The 26,108-nt window shown below is 37.8% G+C and overlaps 1 protein-coding gene across 1 annotated transcript in view; it reads left to right on the plus strand.

Annotated features, from left to right (window-relative positions):
- The window catches only part of Rsrc1 (arginine and serine rich coiled-coil 1), a 337,535-nt gene that overhangs the window by 138,732 nt on the left and 172,695 nt on the right, over positions 1-26,108 (plus strand). Inside the window, exon 5 of the mRNA XM_047565430.1 lies at positions 25,135-25,171. Coding sequence (XP_047421386.1) covers positions 25,135-25,171 — 37 coding nt within the window. The remainder of the gene's footprint in view (positions 1-25,134; positions 25,172-26,108) is intronic.

Raw genomic sequence — 26,108 nt, forward strand, 5'->3', positions numbered from 1 at the left:
GGTAATTGGGTGAAAAGGAGGATTATATTGACTTTCAAGGAATAGAAAATTCATTGGTAAAAATATTGTAGTTAGTGAAAACTGAAACTTTTGGTTAAATTTAATAAAATTAGCTTTCTTTTCTTGGTAACTATTTTGACCTAAGGTCAAACTTGTGGAAGTGTTTCAGGAACAGGAATGAGAAACTCACATGTGCCCTTTCTCCACGAATTTACCAGGTGTTTGCATTTTGCCTTCCTTTGCTTTATCATCCCCACCCCTAGCTATTTCAAATGCATTTTTTAACCAAAGGAGAATATATTGGAAACATTATTTACATTTATCAATACTAGTGTGTAAAAGAATGAGGACATTCTCTTATATAACCATGAGTACTAGCTTTCGGGAACTCAAAATTTAAAAAGAACAACTTATTTTTATATTTTTATCCTCATCTTAGTAGGAAAGCAATGTGTAGGGTTTTGCAGTTGTTGCTGTGCTGGAGTTCAGACCCGGAGCCTGGTGCATGCCCCGCAAACGCTCTACCACTGAGCTCTGTCTCTGGCCCCCAGCATGTAAGATTCTATTTCCATTGACATAATGGTTCTGTTTATAATCTGTAATCATCAAAATTGCATGTGGTAATGTTTATGCATTTTTAATATGTAACTTATTAATCTGGAACCACTTTTAAAAACTAGTCCAGATAGTTTCCATTATTGGAGGTTTAGTATAGTTGAAACTTGTATGTTTCATTTAATAGTAAATGTTTGAAGTAGTTAAGTACACACCGCCTAATCCAAGTAATATGCATTTTTCATCCAAAGTGCAGCCAAAATGCATTATGTATACACACACAGTCGTCCCCCAGTATCTGCTGGGACTGGTTCTAGGACCCCCTGTGGATACCAAAATCTGCAGATGCTCAAGTTCCTAATATCAAATGGCTTAGTATTTGCATAAAACCTATGCACATCCTCCCATGTACTTTAAGTTATCTCCAAATTACTTACAATATCTAATACAATGTAAATGCTGTATAAATATGTTGTTATATTTCATTACTTAGGAAATCTTAACAAGAAGAAATATCTGTATATGTTTACTACAGATGCAGTTTTTTTCCAAATATTTTGGATGTGAAGTTCCTTGCATCTCTGATGTAGAACTCATGTATGCATAACCCAAGGATATGGAGGGCAGCCTGTCTTGGGGGTGGGGGAGGTAGAGAACATGTTCATATTCTTATGCATTTGAAGCCAAGTATCTTTAAATTATTTCTGATAAATTCAAAACTTTAGGTTCAGTGAGTCCATTTTGCTTTGTAAACAGTTATATTTTGCTTAGTTCTACAAATCCTAAAAAAATGAAATTTAAGAATAACTTATCTGTGTTATACCACTTTGGCTTTCCAAAATTAACACCAGCACTGAGACCCATTTCATGTATTGGTAACTAGCATTCATAACATGTATTATGTATTTTTAATTAAATTTATTTTTAACAAATTTAAAAACAAAAAATTTACATGATAGTGAGGTACTATGTGATAGTCTTTTTTAAAATTTTTTTTGTAGTTGTAAATGGACAGCATGCCTTTATTTATTTTTTTATGCAGTGCTAAGGATTGAACCCAGTGCTTCGGGAGTGCTTGGCAAGCGCTCTACAACTAAATTGCAGCCCCAATCCCTTCCCCGCTCCCTTGTGGTGTTTCAGTACATGTATCCATTGAGTAATGTTTAAATCAGATTAAATATATGTATCTTTTCAAATGTTTATTATTTATTTATGATGAAAACATTCAAAATCCTTTCATCTAGCCTTTTTAGATATTTAGTTCTTAATTTTTATCTATAGCCACCCTATTGTATATTAGTGCCAGAACTTCTTACTCCTATGTAATTGTAAATAAGTATCTGTTGATCAATGTTTGGACCAACCTCCCTCCCCTACCCTCTGTCCAGCTTCTGGTAACTACCATTCTGTTCTCAAGTTCCACTAGACCAACCTTTTGTAGGTTCCACATGTGAGTGAGATCATGTAGTACTTGTCTTACTGTACCTGGGTTATTTCACTTAACATAGCAATCTCCATTTCCATTCATGTTGTTGCAAACGTCAGGATTTCATTCTCTTTTGTGACTGGATGATATTCCATTTGTACCACATTTCCTTTATCCATTTACCACTTGGTGACTTTTAGGTTGTTTCCACTCTTGATTCCTGTGAAGAGCTGAGACATGAATACAGAGGGCATCTTAACATTACTGATTGCATTCTTACGGATGTGCACCCAGAAGTCGGACTGCTGGATCATGTGGTAGTCTGTCTTTAGTCAGAGGAACCTCCATCCTGTGTTCATAATAGCTGTGCTGCCAATATGAATTCCCACCATCTATGTGCAAGAGTTCCTTTGTAATCCAGATCCTCTCCAGCACTTGTTCTCTTTAATCATTCTGATAGTACATTTTTTACTGGGGTGAGGTGATGCCTCATGTTGATTTTTAAAAAAAAAATTTTTAGTTGTTGATCAACCTTTATTTTATTTATTTCTTTATATGCAGTGCTGAGAATCAAGCCCAGTGCCTCACATATGCAAGACAAACACTCTACCACTGAGCCACAATCTCAGCCCTTCATGGTGATTTTTATTTTCATTTTTCTTATGATTAGTGATGTTGGGCATTTTTTTAAAATGTACCTGTTCGCCATTTGTATTTCGTCTTTTGAGAAATGGCTATTTTGGTGTTGCCTCTTTTTTATAGGTTATTTGTGTTATTTGTTTTGGGGTTTTAGAGTTTCTTATATGTTCTTGGTATTGGATCTTTGTCAGGTGTATAGTTTTCAAATGCTCACTCTGGTGGTTTCTTCCTTTGTTGTATAGGAGCTTCTCAGTTTGATATAGCACTTTTATCTATTTTTGCTTTTGTTTTCTGTGTTTTGGGGGTCCTGTCCAAAAAATGTTTGCCATTCTAATGTCCTGAAATATTTCGCCTGTGTTTTGTTTTGGGAGTATCTTAGTTTCAGGTCTTAAGTTTCAGTCTTTATTCTGTTTTCAGCTCATTTTTGTAAGTGAGGAGAGAGAGAGGTCTAGTTTCATTTTTTCCCAGCAACATTTGTTAAAGAGGCTGTCTTTTCTCCAGTGCACCTTTTTGGTATATTTCTCATGCATCAAAGTTGACTACACATGCATGGGTTTATTTTGGGGATCTCTATTCTGTCCCATTAATCTGTATATTTGTTTTTATGCAAGCATTCTACTGTTTTGCTTAATATGGTTTGGCAGTATGTCTGAAAGTCAGGTATTGTGATGCCTCCAGCTTTGTTCTTTTTGTCCAGTATTGCTTTGGCTATTCAGGACTTTTTGTCCATCCATGAATTGTGGGTTGTATTTTCTTCCTCTCTGAATAATATCATTGTTATTTTTATGGTTATTGCATTGAATTGGTAAATCACTTTGGGATATGGGCATTTTAACAGTATTCTTCCCGTCTGTGAAAAGGTTAGGTCTTCCCATTCTTTTTTCTTCAATTTCTTCCATCAGTGTTTTATTCATTGTCTTTGACTTCCTTGGTTAAATTTAGTCCTAGGTCTGTCTTATTTAGTAGGTACTGTGAATGGGATTTCTTTCTCAGCAATCTCATTACTGGTGTACTAAAATGCCACTGAGTTTTGTATGCTGATCTTTGTGCCCTGCAACATTCCTGAGTTCACCCATTGGGGTTTAGTGCAGTCTTCAGGGCTTTCTGTAGACCGCATCACATCAACTGCAACAGGGATGATTTGACTTCCCGCCTTCCTATTTGTGTGCCTTTTGTTTCCTTCTCTTTCCTATTAGCTTTGGCCAAGACCCCCAGTATCCTATCGAATAAGCATGGTGAGAGGATGTCCTTGCCTTGTTCCAGGTGTCAGAGGAAGCACCTTCAACCTCTCCCCATTTGGAAAATTTTGGCTGTGGATATGTCCGTCTGGGTGTAATCTGTTTGGAGTTTCTTTGATGAAACGAAGTTGAATTTTATCAGATGCTCTTTCTTCATCTCCTGAGATGATGGTGTGATTTTTTATTCTTCATTCTGTTGGTGTGATGTTTTACATTATGATGTGCTTATGTTGAACCGTCCTTGCATACCTGGAATAAATCCAACTTGATCATGACGAATGATGTTTTTGATGTGCCATTGGACTCGATTTCCTAGTAATGCTTTGAAACTTGTGTGTTTCAGTTCGTTAGAGATGTCGGCGTACAGTTTTGCTTTTTTGTCTGATTTTGGCATCAGGACAGCACCGGCCTTATAGAGGGAATTTGGAAGGCTCCCCTCCCTTTGCAGCCCTGGTGCTGTCTTTGTCGGGGATGCATTTTTCTACTGAACCCATGTCTACTCGCCATTGCTCTGTTTCTGTGTTGTGTCTTCAATTTCAGTAGTTATGTGTGCCCAGACATTTATCCATTTCTTCTAGTTTTTCCAGTTTGTCCGGTGTCAGTTGTAATGCCTCCTTTTTCATCTCTAGTTTTATTTATTTGGGTCTTCTCTTTTTTTCCTCTCAATCTAACTCAAGGTTTGTTGACTTTATCCCTTCAAAAAACTCAGCTCTTTTGTTTCATTGATCTTTTGTGTTATTTTTAGTTTCTATTTTATTTCTGCTCTGACCTTTGTTATCTTTTTCTTTCTACTAATTTTGGGTTTGTTTTGTTCTTGTTCTCTTTGGCCCTTGGGATGCTTTTTCAGATTGTTTATTTTAAATCTTTGTTTATATTTGTGTAGGTGTTCATTACTGTAAACTTCCCTCTTAGTTCTGCTTTTTCTGTGTCCTATGTTTTGGTGCATTGTTTCCATTTTAATTTTTGTGAAGAAATTTTTAGTTTTCCATTTTGATTTCTTCGGTGGTTTGTTGTTCATTTAGTAGTGTGCTGTTATATCTCCACAGATTTACAGTTTCTGAGATCTGTCTTGTTCATTAATTATACTCCATTGTAGTCAAAGAGGGTACACATGACCTGGCTTTGATTATTTTGAAGCTTCTATGGCCAATGAGAGGAATGTCTGTCCTGCAGCTGTTGGTTGGAATGTCCCATCAATATCTCTTAGTCCACCTGATTCGTAGTATAGTTAACTGCTGTTCTCTGACTTTGTCTGGATGACCTGTCCTGTGATGAACGTGCACTGTGGACATTTTCCATTGCTATCATGTTGGACCCCTCATTAGAGCTAGAGCTAATGGTGTTTGGTTTATAAACTCAGGTTCTCCCACATGAGGAACTCATTTGCAATTGTATTATCTTTTTGTTGAATTATCTCTTGGGCACTATATAGTGAGTAACCTTTTTTGTCTCGTTTATGGTTTAAGCCTATTTTGTTTGATTTAAGAAAAGTTACTCTTGTTCCCTTTGGTTTCTTATGGAATACCTTTTTTTTTGGGTGCTGGAGATTGAACCCAGGGCCTTGTGCTTACAAAGCAAGCACTCTACCGACTGAGCTATCTCCCCAGCCCCTGGAATATCTTTTTTCATCATCTCACTTTTAGTTCATGAGCATCTTTACTGGTGTCTGGTGGTGGTGTGAATCCACACATGGCTGGCCATGCCCTGTGTCCCAGAAGAGAAGTGCCCTGATCTCTGAGTTCCATAGAGCATCATGTTTTTTACCCTCTGTGCTGAAACACCCCCTGTAATAAAGGGCACTGGGTTGGCATGGGTACTGGGTCACCGTTGTACTGCTGGCTCCAGCCCCTTGTATTGGTATGGTGGAATGTCTTTGAGGTTCCAGTGATGGGGAAGTGCAGGGTTTCTAACCCTCAAGCAGTAAGAATTTGGACATTTTCCCCCTTCCAAAGATGGTGTCTTGCTGTGGCAGCCTACCAGTAGGTTGTCTTGGAGACAATGTGAGTTCCTTCCCCAAAGCAACTGGACTGCAAGGATGTGATGCCTGAAACTTCCTGGTAGGTAGAATTGTCAGCAGCCACACTCTGGGAGTTTGCCAGGGCTCACCAGTTCACCTTTTCCCCTCCACAGGGACCCCACCCCAGCTGGGAAGCCTTTTTTTTTTTTTTTTTTTTTTTTGGGCAGCAGGCATTGAACCCAGGACGTTTAACCACTGAGCCACATCCCCAGCCCAAGTCTTGTTTCTTGCTATCTTTATTTTTCTCTAATCTGGTAGACAGGTTGGGGCATGTTTGCTTGGCATATTAAATTTTTTATGATATACTTATAAATGGTGACTTTTTAAAGTTTTTTCTTGACTTTGACACTGTGCAATGAGATGCTTTTAATAATTCTGCCAGTGCACTAGAAATAAACCCAGACTGTCCTCTGCAAAAGAGGATATGTGTGTGGTCGCCTTGTTTTCATATCACTCATGAATTGTGTTGTGATGTTGTAATGCAGCCTTTGCACTGACTTTGTGTAAATTTAAATGTTTAAACTCTTAACATAAATATGACAGTAACCCTATAAAATTGGACACTTTCAGTGTTACCAGTTTTAAATCTGAAACAATTTATATATTATTTATTTTATAAATTTTATTTTCTTGTTCTTCAGTAGACATATCATATCCTGGTAATGAGATTTAAATAATGTCTTCTAATGGCCATAACTATGAAACATATTTGAAACATAACTATGAATATATAACTATGAATTGTGCTAAAGTATTGATAATTAATTTATGATTTCTTATATACCTGTTTTCTAAAAATTCAGTACCTATAAAACTGATTATTCAGTGTCATGCTAAATTTTCTTCAATTAAGAAAAAATCATTTTCTTCTTTTGTACTTGACTGTTTCTTTCTGATTATTCCAAGGTTAGTACTTATATGGAACAATTAATGTTCATCTTTCTCCTTTCTCAAACTTTAATTGGGTGGAGTTGAATATATGTTGTGGAAAACAGTTTGTATCTTTTAACATTAGTTGTTCTGAGAGTTTAGTTTATTTTCATTTTTGGTGATCATTTTCTTTAGATTTTCAGCTAATATTTTTATTACGTAAAATTAATAAAATTCTTACCTTTTCAATATGTAAAGTAGAAGGCTGATGGGAGAAGGTGTGAAGTGCTCAGCTTTTTCTATTTCTGGTGTGGGGATGAAACCTGCCTAGCCCTGCATGTGCTAGGCAGGCACTCTGTTATGGAGCTACTTCCCAGCCCTTTTTAGTTTTATTTTTGAGATGGGGTCTTGCTGAGTTACCTAGGCTGGCCTTGGATTTGCGATCCTCCTGTCTTTGTCTCCTGAGTAGCTGGGATTACAGGTGTGCCCCACCACACTCAGCTTTAAATTCTCAACTTTAAATTTATCTCTCCTTTGTATTTTTGTTGCATTTTCCTTTTTAAAATTTGTATCTATTATTTGCTGTTTGGACTTTGACATGTCAGTAGATTGTCATGAAATTATTAAAATAAGATGAAAACAACAAATCTCCATTTGCCTCTGACCACCCATCCCTACATGTCACAAAGCCAGATTAACCTCAGATGAATGTATAACTTGAGCAGGAGGGGAATTTAAATGATTGTGACCACCCAACAGCAAACTTCTTCAGTGAAGGGTCAGATAACAAATATTTTAGACTAAGAGACAGAATTGATATTGTAGCTGTTTTTATATATTTATATATTTATAATAAGTGTAACCAATTTTTATTGACAAAACTCAAAACATAATAGTAATTATTGTAGTAAAAGTATATGAGAAAACAGAATTGTGTTTGGAGAGAATTTTTACCTGAATTGGGGTTCTAAGTGTTTACTGTGATCAGAATTGTATACAAATATTATGTTAATGCTGATGTTTAATGAGATATTAAATATTTTATCATTGAAAGAAAGTATCTTTTCACAAAGGTATGTACTGCCAGGTCTGATCACAGTCCATGAGCTTCTGATTTCAATTGAATGTGCTTAGGAAACATAATTCCATTATATTATTTTCTGTCTCTTATTTTATTATGTTGCATATTGATCACTTCCAGTTGACGTGAATTCTCCTTAATTGTAGTTAAATGGATTGTGGAACTTGGAAATTTCCTTTGCACTTGGATCATAGTCAGAAAAATATTGCAGGAACTCTGATTTTTGAAGCACATCAGAAATGAATCTCCTTGATGTGCATGTGGCAGTTGAGAGCTTCTTGCTTTCTCTTTTGACAGCATTGGAACTGCTTGACCGACCTTTGAGACTTAAATAGTGTCAGTGTTTTCTGACAGTGGTATAAAGTTTACATGTAAGTATCATTTTGCCTTGTAATTTTAGGTTGAGTTTATTAAGAAACATTATTAAGTCTATAGCATAAGCTAATTTCCAGAGCCATTTAGTGTGTGATAAAAGTGGTTGAAAGTGGTTCTAAGAAAACTTTGTCTTGAAACTTCGTGTGAAAATCACAATAAAGCTTTATCATTGTTAAAATATCACTGCTGTATGTTAGGGAAATCAGTCTACGAAGCTTCTATTTCTGTCAAAACTTTGTAAAACCAACAACATGCAAGTTCATAAGGACAAATAAAGTTTACTGTTGACACTGTAGGTTCAAACCACACGATACAGTCAAGTATTTTGCAGAACATTTGCTGATAAATAATATAATGAGTAACTGTAGACTTTAAATTTTCACACAGGCTCGTGTTTTTGCAGGCTTTGCAAATTTATTCAGGTAAGCTTCTTCTCTTTTTTTAACCACCATGAAATGAAACAAATCTTAGCAGATTCCACGTAAGTTTGTATCAAATTACTGTTTTCTGTTTCCTTAAAAAGGTTCTGTGTTCTAGGTAGACTATCTAGGTTAATCAGCTGTTCATCACTGACAAAAATCCTGCGACAAACTTTGACTCATGGCTTCAGAGGTCTGAGTCCATGGTAGCCAGCTTCATTGCTCTGGGCCTGAGATGAGGCAGAACTTCATGATGGGGAGAGTCATGGTAGCCCGGAAGATGAGAGACAGACAGATAAAATGGGGGACATATATGCTCCCCAAGGCATGTCCCCCAAGGCCCACTTCCTTCATCTAGGTCCCCTCTGTGTAGTCCATCTTCCAATCATCCATTCAGTTGTGGGTCCCTCAGTGAACTAATCCATTGACAAGGTCATAGCCCTTATGGTCCAGTCCTGAAGCTTCATCTCTGAACATGGTTGCATTGAGGACCAAGCTTTCAACACAGGAGCCATCGGGCAACATTTGTAATCTAACTGATCATAGAGACCAATTCTTAAGCCACTTCAAATGAAGCATTGCCTTCTCCATACACAACCACTGGGCAGTGTCTGTTAACATCTGTGGATTCATCAGGAGCCAAAGATAAGGGGTCATTTTGCCTTATCTTTTACTTTGACTCTTGAGGATATTCCCCATGTCCTTAACTTTTTGAGCAACTGTTGTTTCGAAAGGTTGATAGTTTTTAAACCGTTTGTTTTCCTTGGACACATTCCTTTGGTTAATGCAGTCTATCACGATTCAGATATCTCACTGGTAAACAGTTTTCATTCAGTGACTAACACATATGCTACTGAAGAACTCATTTTTATTTTTGGAAAGAAATTCTTCTGGAATGAGATGCTCCACGTTGAGTTTTCTGATTTTGTGACTGCTGCCCTCTCCGGTGAGGCTGGTAATGTGCCGAGTGCTCGTCAGGCAGTGCCACACATTGTGTCCTTTGAACACAGCTATAATGGCATCACAGTGATACCACTGTTTACTGGTGACGAGTTCTGCTCCCTCTAATGTTGAAGTTTGAACACTAGTGAAGCACGCCAAGGCAAGCATATTAAGCAGGTTTTATTTAAAAGTAATAATACAGAGTTCTCCAGGGAGGGAGAAGGGGGCCATGGCTGATATCTAAAGTCCCCAGAAGTGAGCGCACCCTACATCTTTTATAGGTTAAGGTCTCTCTTGTTCTCCAGTTCTCTCCCCGTTTATCTCCTTCCTGCCTATGTGACTAGGCCTGGTTTTGCATAAAGTGAGAAGCCATGGGCAGGGGGAGGGCCAAGGTGGTTCAGGCAGGTAAGGGCCCAGGGGGCATTAATTAGCAGCTCCCTGCTTTTGCTAGCAGTCCTTGATAAAGGCAGGTAAATTTGGTAATCAATGGGCTCTGGGGATCCTTGACATTCCGTTCTCCCAGGGGCAGTCTCCAACTTCCAGAGGCAGATGGCTTTCATGGCCTTCCTTTGGATTTGACCCGATCCCCTATTTCTACACTTACTGCCTGTCCCAATTCTGGCTTCAACAGTGTGCTAGACATGATGTATTGCTCTTTAATTCAGAGAGTAGTCCACACTGCAGTTCCTATGTGCATCCCATCACATGTGGGTGGTAACCCCAGCAGGGAAGGTTCCTGGCCCCAGGGTATAGTTCACCAATTGGGTGCTTGTGCAGCAAGTGCACGACCCTCTGTTAGTTAGACCTCAGTACAGCCAAAAAAAAAGAAAGAAGGAAGAAAACGTGGAAAATGTGAATGAAGTAGCTTCACGGAAGACAAATGAGAAGAGGGTGTGAAGGAGGGAATATTGGACAATATCCGAGACTTCAGGAAGCGTGTCAGGAATTGGATAATGAAAGCCGTGTTTGTGTTTGGTAACTTGGAAAAACTGTGGCTTACTGGAGCAAGTGACTTGGGGACGTGGTGGGAGGTTAGAATGTAATCCTCTTTCCAAAGTTTGCCTGAAGGCAAGTGCAGGTAAGGGAATGGTGGGTGAGGAATCTGGGTCCAGCCAAGCTTCTGTGACTGTGCAGACCCAGCAGTTGCACACAGTTCGGACTCAACGGTGTTTCACCCTGTGATTTCTTGACTTTTGGAATGGTCTGAAGCAGCCCACATTCGTAGGAACTGTACTGAGTTTTGAGTAGATTGTTTCTCAGGGCAGCAGACTGCTGTCGGAGACTCTCCCACACCTGGGCTGTAGCAGAGAGCAGCAGCTCCCAGTGAGCCACATGTCACTGTAGGATATCTGTATTAAGAGCATTTTTGTCTGATGATGTTTTCAACTTTAAAATGGGTTTATGAGGAGGGAACCCCTCTGCACTTTGTAGCATTCTGTATGAGGTTTGGCCTGGCTGGTCTCATACCAGACTTGGTGCACATCCTGTGCGTTGCTGTTTTCTGCAGGGAGGCACAGCCAGAGTCTGCCACACACTCCCACCTCCTGCATGTCTGCATTCCTAATCTTCTTCATTCAGAGGCCTCCTTTGGGGCTGGTATACTTTACTTTGATTTGGTCCTTTTCCATTCCTGACCTTTTCCGCACAAAGGCAGAAGTGACCTGAGTCTGCCCACCCGCTCCTGCCCTGCACTTCATCTACTTGACTGTTGCCCAGGTTGTTCTGAAAGGAAAATGGAACAAACGCATGAATAAAGGCACAGTTGCTACTTCCAGGTCAACTGGTCCTGCTTGTCTACCTCCACCCTGGATTGCTCAAGTGTTTCTCAGTGGCTGTGGGTTGGTTGGTTCAGAACAGGTGACTGAAGCAGTGATGCCTTCAAGGACTCCAAAGGAGCTGATCCAGGACCCAGGTGGTGGTGCTGGCCTTTGCATCTCTTTCTTTGAGTATTTCTTGGAGTCTACTGCCTACAGTTTCCACTCTTTCTATCCTCAAAGTCCCCCACCCCCTGAAATTTGAATTCTGACAGTTCATAATAGTTAATCACACTGTTTATTTACTTCTCTTTGCCTGATGAGACTATAAATCCCTTTAGGGTTGGAATGAACATTTGTTCCTGTTAATCATGGCACCCAGCATAATATCAGGATTGTCCTAAATGCTAATAAGCATGAGAATTAGTGGGTAAAGTAATGGAGAAGTCAATTTCGGTTTGGGCAGACCAGAATATGCCACCCCAAAATAGGAGATGGTTGAGCTGAAGGCAATTCAGAGAACCTGATGCAGGAACATTTCTGTCCTCCCATTGTTTACCTCAAAGCAGGACCTGGGTTTACAAAGACCTACTACCAGGGAGAGCTCAGGTTCATCACTAGAGACAACTTTGGACCTTGTGGACCTAAGGATGGTACCAGAGGAATTGACATCAACAGACTTTGCCAACTAGCCTTTATCTGCCATTTTTTTTTTTTTTTGCCTCCCACCAAGTTGCCACCCCTAGAGCCTCCAAGCTGTTTTCTTTTGTCTTGTCATTTCTCTAATATTAACCATTCTTTGAAGATGCTCTGTAAACTAGAATTCAAAGTCATCTCTTTGAGAACTACCCACTTCTTAGGTGTCTTCTACAAATATGTAAAACATACATATTAATAAATTTCTGTTATTTCTTTTGTTCATGTGTCTTGTTACAAGAGTCCATTCCAACTAAGAACTTGTGAAGGTGAAGAAAAAATCATTTTTCTTCCCTTACAACATAAAGAGGACATTTTTAGACTGTTAGTATTGTTCACAGAAATGAGATTGCCTTATGAAAGAACTTATTCCTCATTGGGTGTAGAGACTAAATAAGAACATAACCCACAAATATTATAATCATTCTTTTTGGTTGGGAAAAGAGGGTGAATGACTTTCAGGGATCTTCTAGTTCTGATTTGGTGAATGGTAGTTATTGTTAATGATATGTAAGTAAATTTGTTTTAGTTTAATCTTTGTACCCCAAGGTCTGAAGAATTTTATCCTTAATGTATACTTCATGGAATATTAGTCTGATGAACATTGCATACCAAGGATTTATGCATATCAGAAAGATACATGTGGTAATAAGGCAGGTCTACCTAAATACATAATTGGCATGGGAAGCACAGCTATGTGCCCAAATGTGGTTGTGGATGAGGGCAGTGCAGCCAACCTTAGAATCCACAGACTGTTCATCCCGTCTGTTCAAAGGTGTCTTCATGGCCTGTTGTTCTTGAGGTTTCTCCTGGAACGTGCTCTCTAAGGTACATGCTCTGTGAGGATGTGCGCAGGAGTCATGTCATTCAGCTAATGAATGAGACCAGCTGTCTTCTCAGTAGCATTCTCCTTCAACTGAGGTATTGAGCAGAATCTCTGGCAGAGTCTGCATGGTAGTGATGTTGACAGTAATTAGTAATACTTGCTAAGTGCAAAGTACTGCTCACTTTCCACATGTCATGCATTGCCAAGTTGGGACATTTGCAAAGATCTAGCACTTACCTATTAAATGTCAAGGAGCAACTGTAAGCGTAGAGATGAAAGAAATTGTCATGAACATAGCAGGAGTGGGATTAATTTGTTTTTGTACAATTAACATGAGAATTTAATGTTGTAGACAGGAGGGCTGTTTTAGGTTGATAATGTATGATGAGTATTATGGAGGTGGTATGGGACTGGTTGGAAGAAATATTTTGGGTAATAGAAACTTGCTAGCTACATATGGTAGTTTTTAGCAGTCAGTGACATGAACATGGAGTCTGAAGACATTGATGTTAGGGAGAAGAGTATTGTGCAGATTTTGGTATGAAGTGGAACGAGCCAAATCTAATATAAATAGAGTGGGAAGGAGGTGAAGTGCCAGAACTTGGAGCACTCTGGACAGATCGTTGAAGAGTTCACCATTTGTTTTTGTCTCATGCATCATGGACCTAACTATGTCCATTATCTTTATTCTATTTCACATACTCCAATTTGAAATTGAATTCATCTGTCTGTATAATCAAATACCACATTTAGGAAGATTCTATTTGTCTTAAGCCTTGTAGATGGTAGAAAGTTGCACAGAAAGGTAGACAGGGCTTTAAAGCGATTACTGAAGGTAATAGGCATGTGCCCAAGCAGTTGGTGAGAAAGTCTTTCAGTGGTATAGAGAACAGGAAAAATGTGGACTCAATATAAACTCTGACTTATCTAATATACCAGGTAGTATTTTTATTGTAAGAGAAAGGGTATTAGCTTTGGAATCATAGCAGTCTCTGCTGTTTCATCAAGTTAGTCTCTTACTCCAAGCCTCAGATCCTTTATTCAATGGATGATAATGTGTAAGTCCTTAAAGCTGCTATGAGAACTTTAAAAAATACTTTTCTATTGGACCAACAGTGAGGTGTTTTCATACAAGACATTTTAGAAAACATAAAAGCAAAGAATTAGAACGTATGTGCAATCCCACTGCTAAATACTGTCTGCATTTTTGTTTGTATCTTTTTGAATACACGTGTGAAACCACAGTGTACACAGGCTTCATAAAACCCTTTTTACAACTCTTAACATCATACCTTTTTGTAATGTGCTTTAAAAAAAGACTTATATCACAAGATCAGTTTCATGGAAGTATATTTAATGACGATATAGTTTTCTGTTGTATGGCTATTAATCATATTTTATGTGACAGTTTGCCAGTGTTGAGTGTTTGGTTTGTATCCTGTTTTTTTTTTTTTGCATTAAATACAACAAAGTGATTAATATTTGTGATATCATTGGAATCAGCCTAGAGAAATAGAACTGTCAAGTCAAAGGTTTCATGTGCATTAAAAATTTTGAGGTGCTGTGCCAGTTGCCCTCTGGAAAATTTTTGTTTTCTGTCCCATGTGATTCCTTGCACCTTTGCCAGAAGTGGGCACATCTTTTGTGTTGATCGTTGTCTGATTGCTAGGTGTACGATGGCTTTTAGTTGTATTTTGCAGACTTTCACTGTGTGCTTTAGTATTTCCTGAAATGTGTGTTAGCCTTTTCCTCAGATTTTTCTTTTCGTGACTATTGGGAGAATTTAATGAGGTTATAAATGCTGAGCAGGGTCGGAGATGGGTGCATGTAAGCCTGTTGATAAGGGTCAGAGTTTGTTTTCACTTAACTCCTCTCTGCTTTGTTATTTCTTTTCCATTCATGCTTCCAATTCAGGAATAGAGGAATATTATTTTCTTTCATTGTTGACATTATTTATCAACAGTAATACCTTTCCCTTAACTACAGTTTAGGCAGTGAACTCAGATGGTGTGGGTTTAAATCTTGCTTTATTAGCTGAGGAGGGTACTGTGTGATCTGCTTGATCTAAGCCTATTTAGCTCATCTATAAAATAGGGATAATGATCATATATTTTTATAACTTATAACAGTTAAATGAGTGAATTCACTTACAGCTATTAGTACAGTGTGTGGCACATGCTGTTCAGTAGGTCCTCAAAGGCACAATCAGAAGGGAGGTTAACTGACAAATAGCACTGGCAAATGTGAAGAGGTCTTTAGGAAATAGCAGAGGACCTCAATTCTAGGCTGAGGGTTTTAGTTTGATTCACTAAAGAGGTAAAACATTTTAGTTGATGCTGGTGGAGCTGGATGCACACCTGCTTCATGTCACCCCTTTGTCTTCTGTTCCCTGCTGAAGTGTCATCAAACTGGTTAGATAGGAGAGCCTCGGAAGGAATAGAATAGCATCAAAAGACTTCGGTAGTGAGGACATTGGATAATTGATCTCTGTGTCCCTGGAATTTGTGAGATGTGCAGGTGCTGCACTTTCTCTCAACTGCAGCAGCTGAAGGCATTAGTAGACTATCTTTACATATAACCCATTTGAAATTGTTCACTGTTGTACTTATTGGCAGATACTGCTTTTAGGTAGTTGTTAGGATATAATTCTACAATAGTGAACTTTTTTGAAAGTAGGAGTTTTACTTGTAGTATCTACAATTATAATGGTAATTTAAGTCATTTCTATAAATTAATAAGAATTGCTCATAAACATAAATTTAAATTACTTAGGTTAATAATGTAGTAGGGATGAACTGTGGTGGTTTATTTTCCCTTTTAAAAATTACTTAATCTCAATCTTTCAAATGAAATAAAAATTATATAGAATTCATAAATGATTTGTAATCTAATGATTGATTTTTTTATAAGCCAGTTTTATTTATAAGAATCAGAAATAATCCAAAAGTCTAACAATGAGGGATAAGTTAACTTTGTATCTATGACCAGAATGACAAGTAAACATTAAAAATATTATATGCGATTATTTTGTCACTTGAAACTTTATAATATATAAGTAATTAAAAATTTAAGCCACATAATAGATCAATGATGATTTCATTTGTGTAAGAAAAATAATTGCGTTTGCATACATAAGAATGTTTGGAGGAAAGAGTAGAACACACTGAAGCTAGTATCTTTGGCTGGTGGAATTTTTTTTTTTAGATGACCTTTATTTTCTTCATCAGAGCCAGATGTGAGTATAGATTTTTCTGCAGTAAGCATTCATGACTTGCAAGGCCATTGCTAGCCATATGGTATCTGGACACGTGAGGAAAGCGTCCCTTCCTCCTGTGTGTGCAGCACCATGCCATGACGCCCTCAATGGCCAGGGAAAATAGTGTTGAGCTTCTGCTTGCCTCCTGGGTTTTTTCTTTTTTCATGGTAGACAGCATACACAACCATATATCATGGACTGAAAGCTTAAATAATGACATTATTTTAAATGAAAAGGTTAAGGTTATATGACCTTTGAATGCATCTTTTCTGGGCAGCCCACTTTTCATGCTTTACCTCTCTCATGATCTGCTGAACCTTTTTGCTCACACTCCTGCCTCCTTTTCTCTATTTATTGTCTATCCAAATGCAGCCAATTCTTTAGGGTCCAGCTAATATTCATCTGTCTTTGAATTCTTTCCCAACCACTCTAACACATGTGGCAGTTTCTCCTTTTTGAATTTCTTGAACTACGTCAAGGACACAGACTGAAGTAGGAGTGATGGCAAATGGGATGCATTTCACCTGCTAACACTGCATGACTGGCCAAGATACCTGGAGCAGCTGTGTGCTGAGAAAGCTTGAATTGTTCCTGACCTCAGAGGTGGGGTGGTCCCATCGGCTGCGAATGTGGGAAACAGAAGATAAAGTGGCACATGTGGCAGGCATTTCCCCTGCCCGGGGTTGACATCAGCTATTTCATATATTCGTCTTGGCTTGACAATACAACTTTAAACATCTACAACATAGATACCACATCTTAATGCTTCATATGCTTTTTGTCGATGTTGTTATAACTCAGAATTTGTCACAGACTTAGGAATCGAAATGCACTTAAATATATAGCATTTCTGTTGTGCTTTATGTTCTTCTTAATGTTTCAAGTTTCTTTCTGTTCCTTGCTCTCACGTTCAATGAACTTCCTTTGTCAGTCATTTTAGCTTAAATCTACTGAGGATAAATTCTTAAGATTCATCTGTCTGAGATTGTCATCTAGAGCATGACTTCGTAAGTTTTGAAATCTCTTCTCTTCCCCTACAAACCCTTGCCATGAATTCAGAACCTGTTAACCTAATTATAAATGGCTTAACCGATACTAACTTAGGCATTCAACTTGTTGGAATGAGCTCATTGTGTATCATAAGTCCATGGCTGTTCAGTTTGTTTAATTTAAACTTAACCTGACATTGTGGATGCTCACAAATAGTTGTCTGTAAAACTAACTAAAGGGTCTTAAAAAGAGAAGAATACATTCTAAATACATTAACCATAGCATACCTGTCTGTGCAGATGATTTATAAGTTCTGGAGCAGTGCTTATTATGGGTGGAAATAGGTCAGGTCAAAACTACTCATAAAAGGCAGACACGTGAAAACCAGCACTCCAAACAGCAGTAACAAGAGCATATGTACATTTGGAATTGCTAATTTGCAAGCTATTCTCCTACCAAGAGAAAATTACTGAGAATTCTTTTTCAACTGAGTTAAAATATTTTTAAAAATTAGGCAATTGGGAAATTTGTTTGTTTTCCAACACACTTTATTCCTACCTTCTTCCAAAAAAGATGAGAATATTCATGTTTGTATCAGGATTATGTATGCTCTTATTGGATGTGACCATGGGGCAAGATCTGTTACATAGCACTCTTATTGAACACAGTCATGGGGCCAAGCTCTCTCAATATATTTAATGTTTGAAAATGAGACTGACATTAATTTATGCGTATTATAGTTGAAGTAGACTTCAAGGTGATTAAAAAGCTAAAATTTCTATAAAGGATAATTCTTATTTTGAAAGTGGTTTGCAATCGATTATTAGTTTGTCATTTTCATTAGTGGTTATTGAATGACTTCTAAATTCTTTATATGCTGACTATCTTTTTAATCCTTGATTTGAATTGAAGATGAGAAAATTAAAAGGTAACACAAAGATCATACATTTAGTTAAAAATACTTGAGCTGAAATTTTAATTCATGTTTTTCTTAGGTTTGTATGTTATCCAAATTTTCATTAATAACATTTGATATATAAAATAATTTAACATATGTAAATTATGTACATGTGTCAATTATTGTCTGAGATGGAAGATTTTTAGATAACTTTTTTTGTTGTTGTTGTTTGTGTGCTGGGGATTGAACCCAGGGGCTTGTGCTTGCAAGGCAAGCACTCTACCCACTGAGCTGTATCCCCAACCCTTTAGATAGCTTTCTCTTTAGATAGCTTTATGGTTCATGTATTCAGACTTTTACAAGCTTTGACTGCCATCATATTAAAACAAAACCAAAAAAAAAAAAAACCAGATTCTGTATTACAAAAGAGAAAATTCAATGTTACTGTGATATTAGCTCCTCAAGCCACAGAGAACTGTAGCACAGTGACCCTTTAAAGGTAAATAGTGTGCTTAATGCATGACATTTAGTGTAAAATTTCATTTAAGAGTTACTCTATTTTTAATTACCATGTACATATACATTTATACAGGATAACGTGTTATATAATAAATCTATGTAATATTTTATTTATTAAGGACTTGGTCATTGAAATGATGCCTTAATACTATTTCAGAGATGACATTATGGTTCATGAGTGTTTTATAACAAAACTCATGGGAATTTTGGCTTCTTCTATGAAATGGTTTTGATTTATATTTATTTGAAGTTTCTACTCTTCTCCCTAAAGGTCACTTTTCTTTTGGATATTCTTTACTTATTAAATGTATTTTAAAATATCACTTTTATAAGCAAATTTATTGTAGATTTTGGATTGATTTACTAGGGAATGATCAGAATAATTGCTTAACTTTTAGTATGAGAAGCAGGTAATTAAATTTTTTCTAAGCTAATATTTTGACAAGTATGGATACAAAATGCTGAGTATAAAAGAGAATGCCATAATCAGAAGGAATATGATTTTTTTTTTTAAACAAAGCCAGTATTAATTGTGGTCCTTGACCTGAGTCCCTTATTCCATTAAACACCTGCAGGATCACTTGGTGCACTTCCTTCCTAGTTAAGCCAGGTCTGAACAGAACTCACCTTCTCTTTACAGGTTTGGTAAGGGGATGTCAGTTTTATCATAGCTGTAGTTTTTGGGTTTGGAACATGTTTGTTTTTGCAAAATAATGGAATTTGTTTGCAACAGAGGTCAAATGATATCTAACTTTTAGTTTTTCTCTTGCCTGCCATGGCATAATTGAAGATTGAGGGTGACAGGCGCCACGTGGTTTAGTCAGGACAACCTCGCCTTGTCCCTGACAGTTTCAAAATGTCTGCCTCATACGTGTTGAGCACTGTGTTTCCTGCTTCAGAGCCTTGTGTGTGCCAGCATTACGATCTGTGCTGCCTCAACTACAAATTGGATGAGCAGCCCAGGACACTTTTTCAATATTATTACATTAAACCAAGTGGATTTTGATTGATAACCTAATATTCAGCTAATGTAGAACATCAATCATGGCAAGTATATTAATTATTTAATATTGCAGTCTAATTCAGAAATCGATGTGCTGCATGAGGGGAAGGGAAACTCATGGTTCCCAGAAGATTTAAGACAGGGAATGATTAAAAAAAGACCTGCTGTACTCCTGTGTGTTAGTTCGATACAAATCTTTATTCATTTGCCAATAATCCCTTCCCATTTTCCACTTCAGGACCATTTTATCAGTTTTGAGACCTATAATTGAATTAAGTCTGCTTTCAGCACAGGGCAAGAGGAGTTGCACCAGTATTGATGAAGCCGTGACAGCGGCAGCTCTAGAGACAGGCCAGGCGGAGGACAGGTTTTACTGCAAGGTCCTGCCGGCCGCCAGCATCTTGGTCTGGTCCCTCTGTCCATAAAAACTCACCAGGACTGTGGGAATCACCTCCAAGACTGGTATCTAAGCTCCAGCGGCCATGACGTCCTTTCTTTCACACCTTTACTCTCTTACTGACTCTTCACAGCACTCCAGGTGTCATGTAGTCCTCAGGTCTGAGCCTCAGGGCTGCATGGTCATCCAAGCTCCTTGACTGCTTTGTAGTTGAGTTCAAGTTCAGATTTAGGTGTTCTGCTTCTGGCACCAGGATTATGTACAGTGCCTTCTTGTGTTTTGCTTAAGTATGCAGGATTTTTTGTTGTTTTGAAATGGTCACGTTGCTTTGTCTTTTTGCCCAAGGTATGAGTAAATAACTGATTTTTAGGGAGAATTTGCTCAGACTTCGGTGTCCCAGTGATATGTGTTAAGCTTTGTGTGTGTGCAGCCAATGTAGATATCAACGAAAATCTCTCGAGCCATTGTGCTTTTTTCCTCAAGTAGAATATCCTTTTTTGTGTGTATGTATGTATTTGGAGGGGACAGGAACTGCAGTGTATTTTGTCATTGGAGTTTCCTCTTGTCTTTCTTTTGGTTAATATTTACCTGCTTGTGGTTTTTCCTATTCCATTTTAAAAACCTTTCTGAATCGTTTTGTAGTACCGTCTCTTGTCAATAACATGTTGCTGGACTTAGCGGTGAGTCTTCTCTGGCCTTTCCCCTAGATGGAGAGGAGGGATGGAGAGGAGGACCTTCCTTTAACTTTCTTCTTGGCCATCAGTTGCTCGCATCCGTAAATGCTGAGTTCTAGGCCAGCCCTCCTGCCTGCTCTGTCTTATTGCTTCTTCTAGAGTTTCTTTTTCTTGCTGTATTACCTTCCCCAAGACTTCTTTCAAATGATCTTGTTATGTGGTGAATTTTCTGGGCCTTGTATGCTGAGAATCAGTTTTTTCCTTCTATTTAAACAGTAGCTTAGTAGCTGGGTATAAATTCTAGATCCCTAGTTCTTTTTCTTGAACACATTATCTTGGGAGTCGTGACTCCATTGAGTGTTGACATATCTGATGTTGGTGCTACTATTCCTTTTTGGAGGGGTCTCTCTCTCTCTCTCCTTTTTTTTTTTTTTTCTAAAAGCATTTAAGATCCATAATACTCTTAGGTGCCCTTCTCATATGCTTTGCTGTGAATTTTTCTGTAATTATCCTGTTCAACACTCCATGCGCCCTTCTAATCTGAGATTTGAAAATTTCTTTTGTCTGGGAAATTCCTACCATTTCTTAAAACATTTCTTACTGTTCATTCTATCTTTGGTCTTCTGTGATTTCTGTGATGTAGATGTGAATGCTCTACTCCTGTTTTTTACTTTATCTTCTGCCTGTTTTGTTTTCCCACGCCATCTCTAGGCCTTCTTGAGTAGCTCTTCCATGCAGGTTCTCATCTCATTGATTTGTCCTCTGTGCTTAATATGCTTTTAATCTAATGCTGAGTTCTTTCTTTCAGGCTGTTCTATTTTAATACCTACAGTCACATGTTAATTCATACTTGCATTTTCATACTTATATGAATCTACAAATGACACTTACATGATTCTCCAAATCTTCTCTTTAAGATATACTTAAAGAATACTCTTGTTCGTTCTCTTCTGTTTTCTCTAGGTGAATTCCTTTTATTTGCCTTTCCCCCATTCCTATGTTCACACACCTTGAAGTTTTCCTTGTGTTTCCTTGGAGCATTCGGTTGCCGTAGCTACTAACTTGACCTAAAGGGAGAGGAGAAAGCTGAGGTTCTGTCTTGGCCTCTTCTGGGTTAGCTTAAGAATGGGGATGGAAAGCCTCTCGCTTTCTAGTCTGTCCTCAACCTCTTCCCTTTGTGTCTTCTCCCTTCAGAAACAGGACTGAAGCCAAAGCAAAGGCCCTGCCTGCCCTACGCCTGTGTTTGTGCTGCACATGTGCCCACACACATCTGCTGTTCCTGTGCCAGGCAACACTGGCTCTTGCAAAGTGCCTGGTCTTGTGTGTGTTGGGGTGGGTAGGGGCTGGAGAAGGCCCTCAGAGGCCTGGGATGGTTGCTGCTGACTCTTCATCCAGCTTCGTCTCAGGATGGTCAAATTCAGTCCCTTCTTGGCAGTCACACATTCTAATTCAGACCCTGTTAGTGGGTGCTGGAATAGAAGGATTAAGATGTAGTGCATGCCCACAAAGAGTTCCACTCCAGTGGCATCAGTGCAAAAAAGACGCATTCACAGTGAATTGTGATGTCCCATGATGGGACCTGCCCAGTGTGTGAAGGGAGCATGCAGGAAGATTTCCATGGTAGGGAAAGAGGAATTTGCTTGGTGGAGATGCTGTTTAACCTGAGTCCTGGAGGATGTTCTTTGTTTGTTTGCTAGCTTGATGAGGAGACTGAGAAGAGAATGGGAGAAAGGGAACATTTTGGGTGGAAAGATTAAGTGGTTTAATAGTGAGTGAAGCCAGGTGAACAGTTCATCATTTCCACTGCTGTAACTTCCTGTTGTATATAAGCTATGTACAGGCAAGATACAGGTAATAAGGAAGCTGCTAATAAGTTTTTAAGAAAGGCATTGACATGACCAAGCATACATTTGCAAAACATTGTAGTATTATGGAGAATGCAGTGACCTACAGCAAGGCAGGGGCTGTTGAGACCCGTTAAGATGCTGTTTCAGTAATGTAGGTGAGGAAAGAGAACCTGAAGCAGTAGTTATAGGGATGGAAAGAAACACTTAGATCAGAATTATCCTGAAGAATTTGGATCCTGGTTGGTCATCTTCAGTGACCTTTGGTAGTAAAAGGAGATTGGTCAAAAAGGATGCCTAGTTTTCTCTGAGCTATACCATTCAAAATACATACCTTCAAGATAACCTTTAAGAATAATTTGGAAACATAGGAAGGCAATAACCTACCCATTCTTTTGTTTAAAGAATGCTTTCTTGGGCTGGGGTTGTAGCTCAGTGGTAGGGCGCTTGCCTAGCATGTGTGGGGCACTGGGTTCTATCCTCAGCACCACATAAAAATAAATAAAGTAAAGGTACTGTGTCCATCTACAACTGAAAAAAAAATTTTTTTAAAAGAATAGTTTCTTATCCTTAGTTCCAAAATGCAAATAGGTTGAAAAACTGGGAGATTTTTCCCTAACTTTGTGAGAAACTCAGTTGACAGCACTGTCTCTTTCAGAACTATTAATGTGTATGAAGATGACATATGGTGTGCCTTGTTACCTTTCTAAAAGCCAGGCATGCCTAGCCCCAGCAGTTTGTGCCTTAAATCTGAGGGGTTTCTCCTTTTTGTATTGTAGCGTTGTATTCAAGGAAGAACCATTGTGTGACAGCGTAGCCATGGGGAAAGGTGGAGTGTATATGTCCTCTTAGGACCAACTCCAAGGCAGAATGCCTGGGAGGACCTGACCACAGGAGAGCAGCCGACACAGACACACAGAATCTCCTCAGAGGGCTGAACAAAGAGCGGCTGTGATGGAGAACTGGGGCTCAGAAGTGGGAGGGAGACGTGATTCAGTTGTGTGCGCGCAGTGTATGTGTGACACACACACGTTGTCTGTCCTGTTCAGATGTTTACTGTGTATGTTATTTTGTTTTTGCTTGTTTAAATTTTACATTATGCAAATAACTATGAGAATATCCTTGTGAAAACTCAAAGATTCATTGGAATTCCAGCTCCACTAAACACATTAATTTTGTAATAGTAAAGTTTAAAATGATTATTTATACAGACAGTAGCCTTCTCTCACACCTTGTGGTAATTGATTCCTGTCATTTGTCATTACAACTGTGATGACATTAGAGCTTAGAGAATGGGTTTCAGAAGATTGCCAGGAGCAGGAAATAGAGGATGGCTGAAGACGGGTGCCAGTGAGCACAGGTGGGAACTTACTCCTGGGGTGCCAGGCGGGCAGTGAGAGTGGAGGGCAGAGGGCAGCCCTGCGTGTAGCTCTGCAGCAGCAGAGCTGCAGGGAACGAAGGTCGGGTATTTGGGAAGATAGTTCAGCAAGTCGAGGAAAAGGAGCCAAGTGTTATTTTTGAGCAAAGAAAAAATAGGAAACAAATAGAAAAGCAAGGAGACTCTTCAGAGAAACAAAGTGCCATGGGGAGAACAGTAAATAGCAGGAATGTAAGAATGTTGTTTATTGTTGAAGGTTTCATAATTACTTTCTGCAATGTGGTAGATATAATTTCATGTTAGAATAAGATGAGGCTTGATAGTTATGTTAGAACTAAAATATTGCTTGTTTAGAGTAAGAAAACTCAAAGCCCATTTGTTACAAATTGGTCCAGCTGGAAATTAGAAGAAATGCCAAACTATTTGCTCTGCTGTGTGTGTGTGTGTGTGTGTGTGTGTGTGCACGCGTGCGTGTGTGTTGTACTAGGGATTGAACCCAGGGGCACTCAACCACTGAGCCACATCCTCAGCCTGCTTTTTATCTTTTGATTTAAGACAGGCTCCTTGTGTAGAGCCACTGCATCCACCATGTATATTTCAATTTTTTTCACTATCTATGAAGATACTTGTGTTTATAGTTATAAACAGTTTTTTTTACAGTGAGAAGCAAGAAATTAAATACTTAAAATATATTATGATACTTAATGTTTGTGTTTTCTTTGCTGACATTTTATTTCTTTATATTATAGCAATCTTAGGTCATGATTTGTAGTGCACTAAATTAATAAAATCAATGTCAGGAAAATTTTGTTAAGATGTCGTTACTTACCTGTGTAGTTAGTAGTCACAAACCTATTTTTTACACGTGTATTCTTTATGTAAAAGTACATTGGATGGATGAAGATTTGATAAAGCAAATCAAGTACAATGTCATTTCTAAGATTCAGATGATGGATAAAATCTGTAATGATGTTTTCATAAGAAATGTTGGAAATAACCATAACTGCTAATGAAAAAGCTGACGTGAAATGAGCATATTATCATGTGAACAGTAAAATAATCATATACTTGACTTCTTTTTGTTCTCCATTGACTTTGAAAAACCTGAAACATTTTTTTCTGTTAGTGAAATACTAGTTTTAGAGATAGTACTGTTTGATATAAATAATTTGTTCCCTTTTGGTAGAAATTGTTTTGTCCTGAAAAACAGTGCTGTTGTGAACATTAGTAAAGATAGACGAATAAGTGTGAGGGTTTATAAAACATTTTTGAGATAAACATAAATTGGAGCAGACAAGGGTTTAGCAACTATTTAGAACTTTATTCTTCTATTTTAGGGAATCTGGAAACATCAAAGCTGGATTAGAACATCTGGTAAGTTCTCATTTTCTCTTGAACATTTGCATCATCTTTGATATCTGCATTCTAAATGAACACTTTTGAATGAGCTTTGAATGCCTCGCATTGAGAAAGTCAACCATTCCCAAAGGGTCAGCTTACTGTTATTATGTGAAGGCACTTACATTTTCATTTATCTTATCATTTCAAGGGAATTAAAATTTTTTTAAAAATTACCTTTTTTTTTGAAGTAGAGATGAAATAAAATGAATGACAATCCTTGGATTGATGATTGCTTTAATTATAAGCAAAAATTGTTTGGTGTAGAATTTTTGGCATATCTTGATCTGACAAAAACAAGCTTGTGTTTTAAGAAAAACAATCAAATATTGCATGCATAAATATGGTATGTTTTAGCAATTTTAACAGCTTTGAAAGAAGCACACAGCTTTGCTTCTCCTGGTGTCTTTGCTTTATGAATAATGCATTGGTTCAAACTATATTCAGTTTTAGAATATATAATATTTGAGATGCAAAATTTTTGGTTTAAATAAACATTTTTGAAGAACAAGTGAAATTCAAACTGATTTAACATTAAAATCTGTTCATTGATTAAAAAATTGGAAGAACCATAGTACTACAAGAAGTCTAAATTTCACAAAGCTCACTGTACCAAATGTTCGTTACCATAGTACGTAGTTCATTTAAAAAGAGCATTATAAAGTTATGCTCTGGTTTCTGGTCACATCCAAATGTTGAATAATTAATGGTAGAGATTCTTTTGTAAATACAGTCTGAGTACTTTTTTAATGCGAGACTTCATTTGGATATCATATTGTAGCTTTGTTAACTATTAATGTGCTTTTTGTTCTGCTTCTATACAAGCAAAATAGTAACAAGAGGCATCTTCAATTTTGACTTAAAGGAATTTCAGAGGTAGAAGGGATTTTAGGTTTTCCTTTTAGTAACTAAA

This window comes from Sciurus carolinensis, chromosome 9, assembly GCF_902686445.1.
Source record: "Sciurus carolinensis chromosome 9, mSciCar1.2, whole genome shotgun sequence".
Lineage (NCBI taxonomy): Eukaryota > Metazoa > Chordata > Mammalia > Rodentia > Sciuridae > Sciurus > Sciurus carolinensis.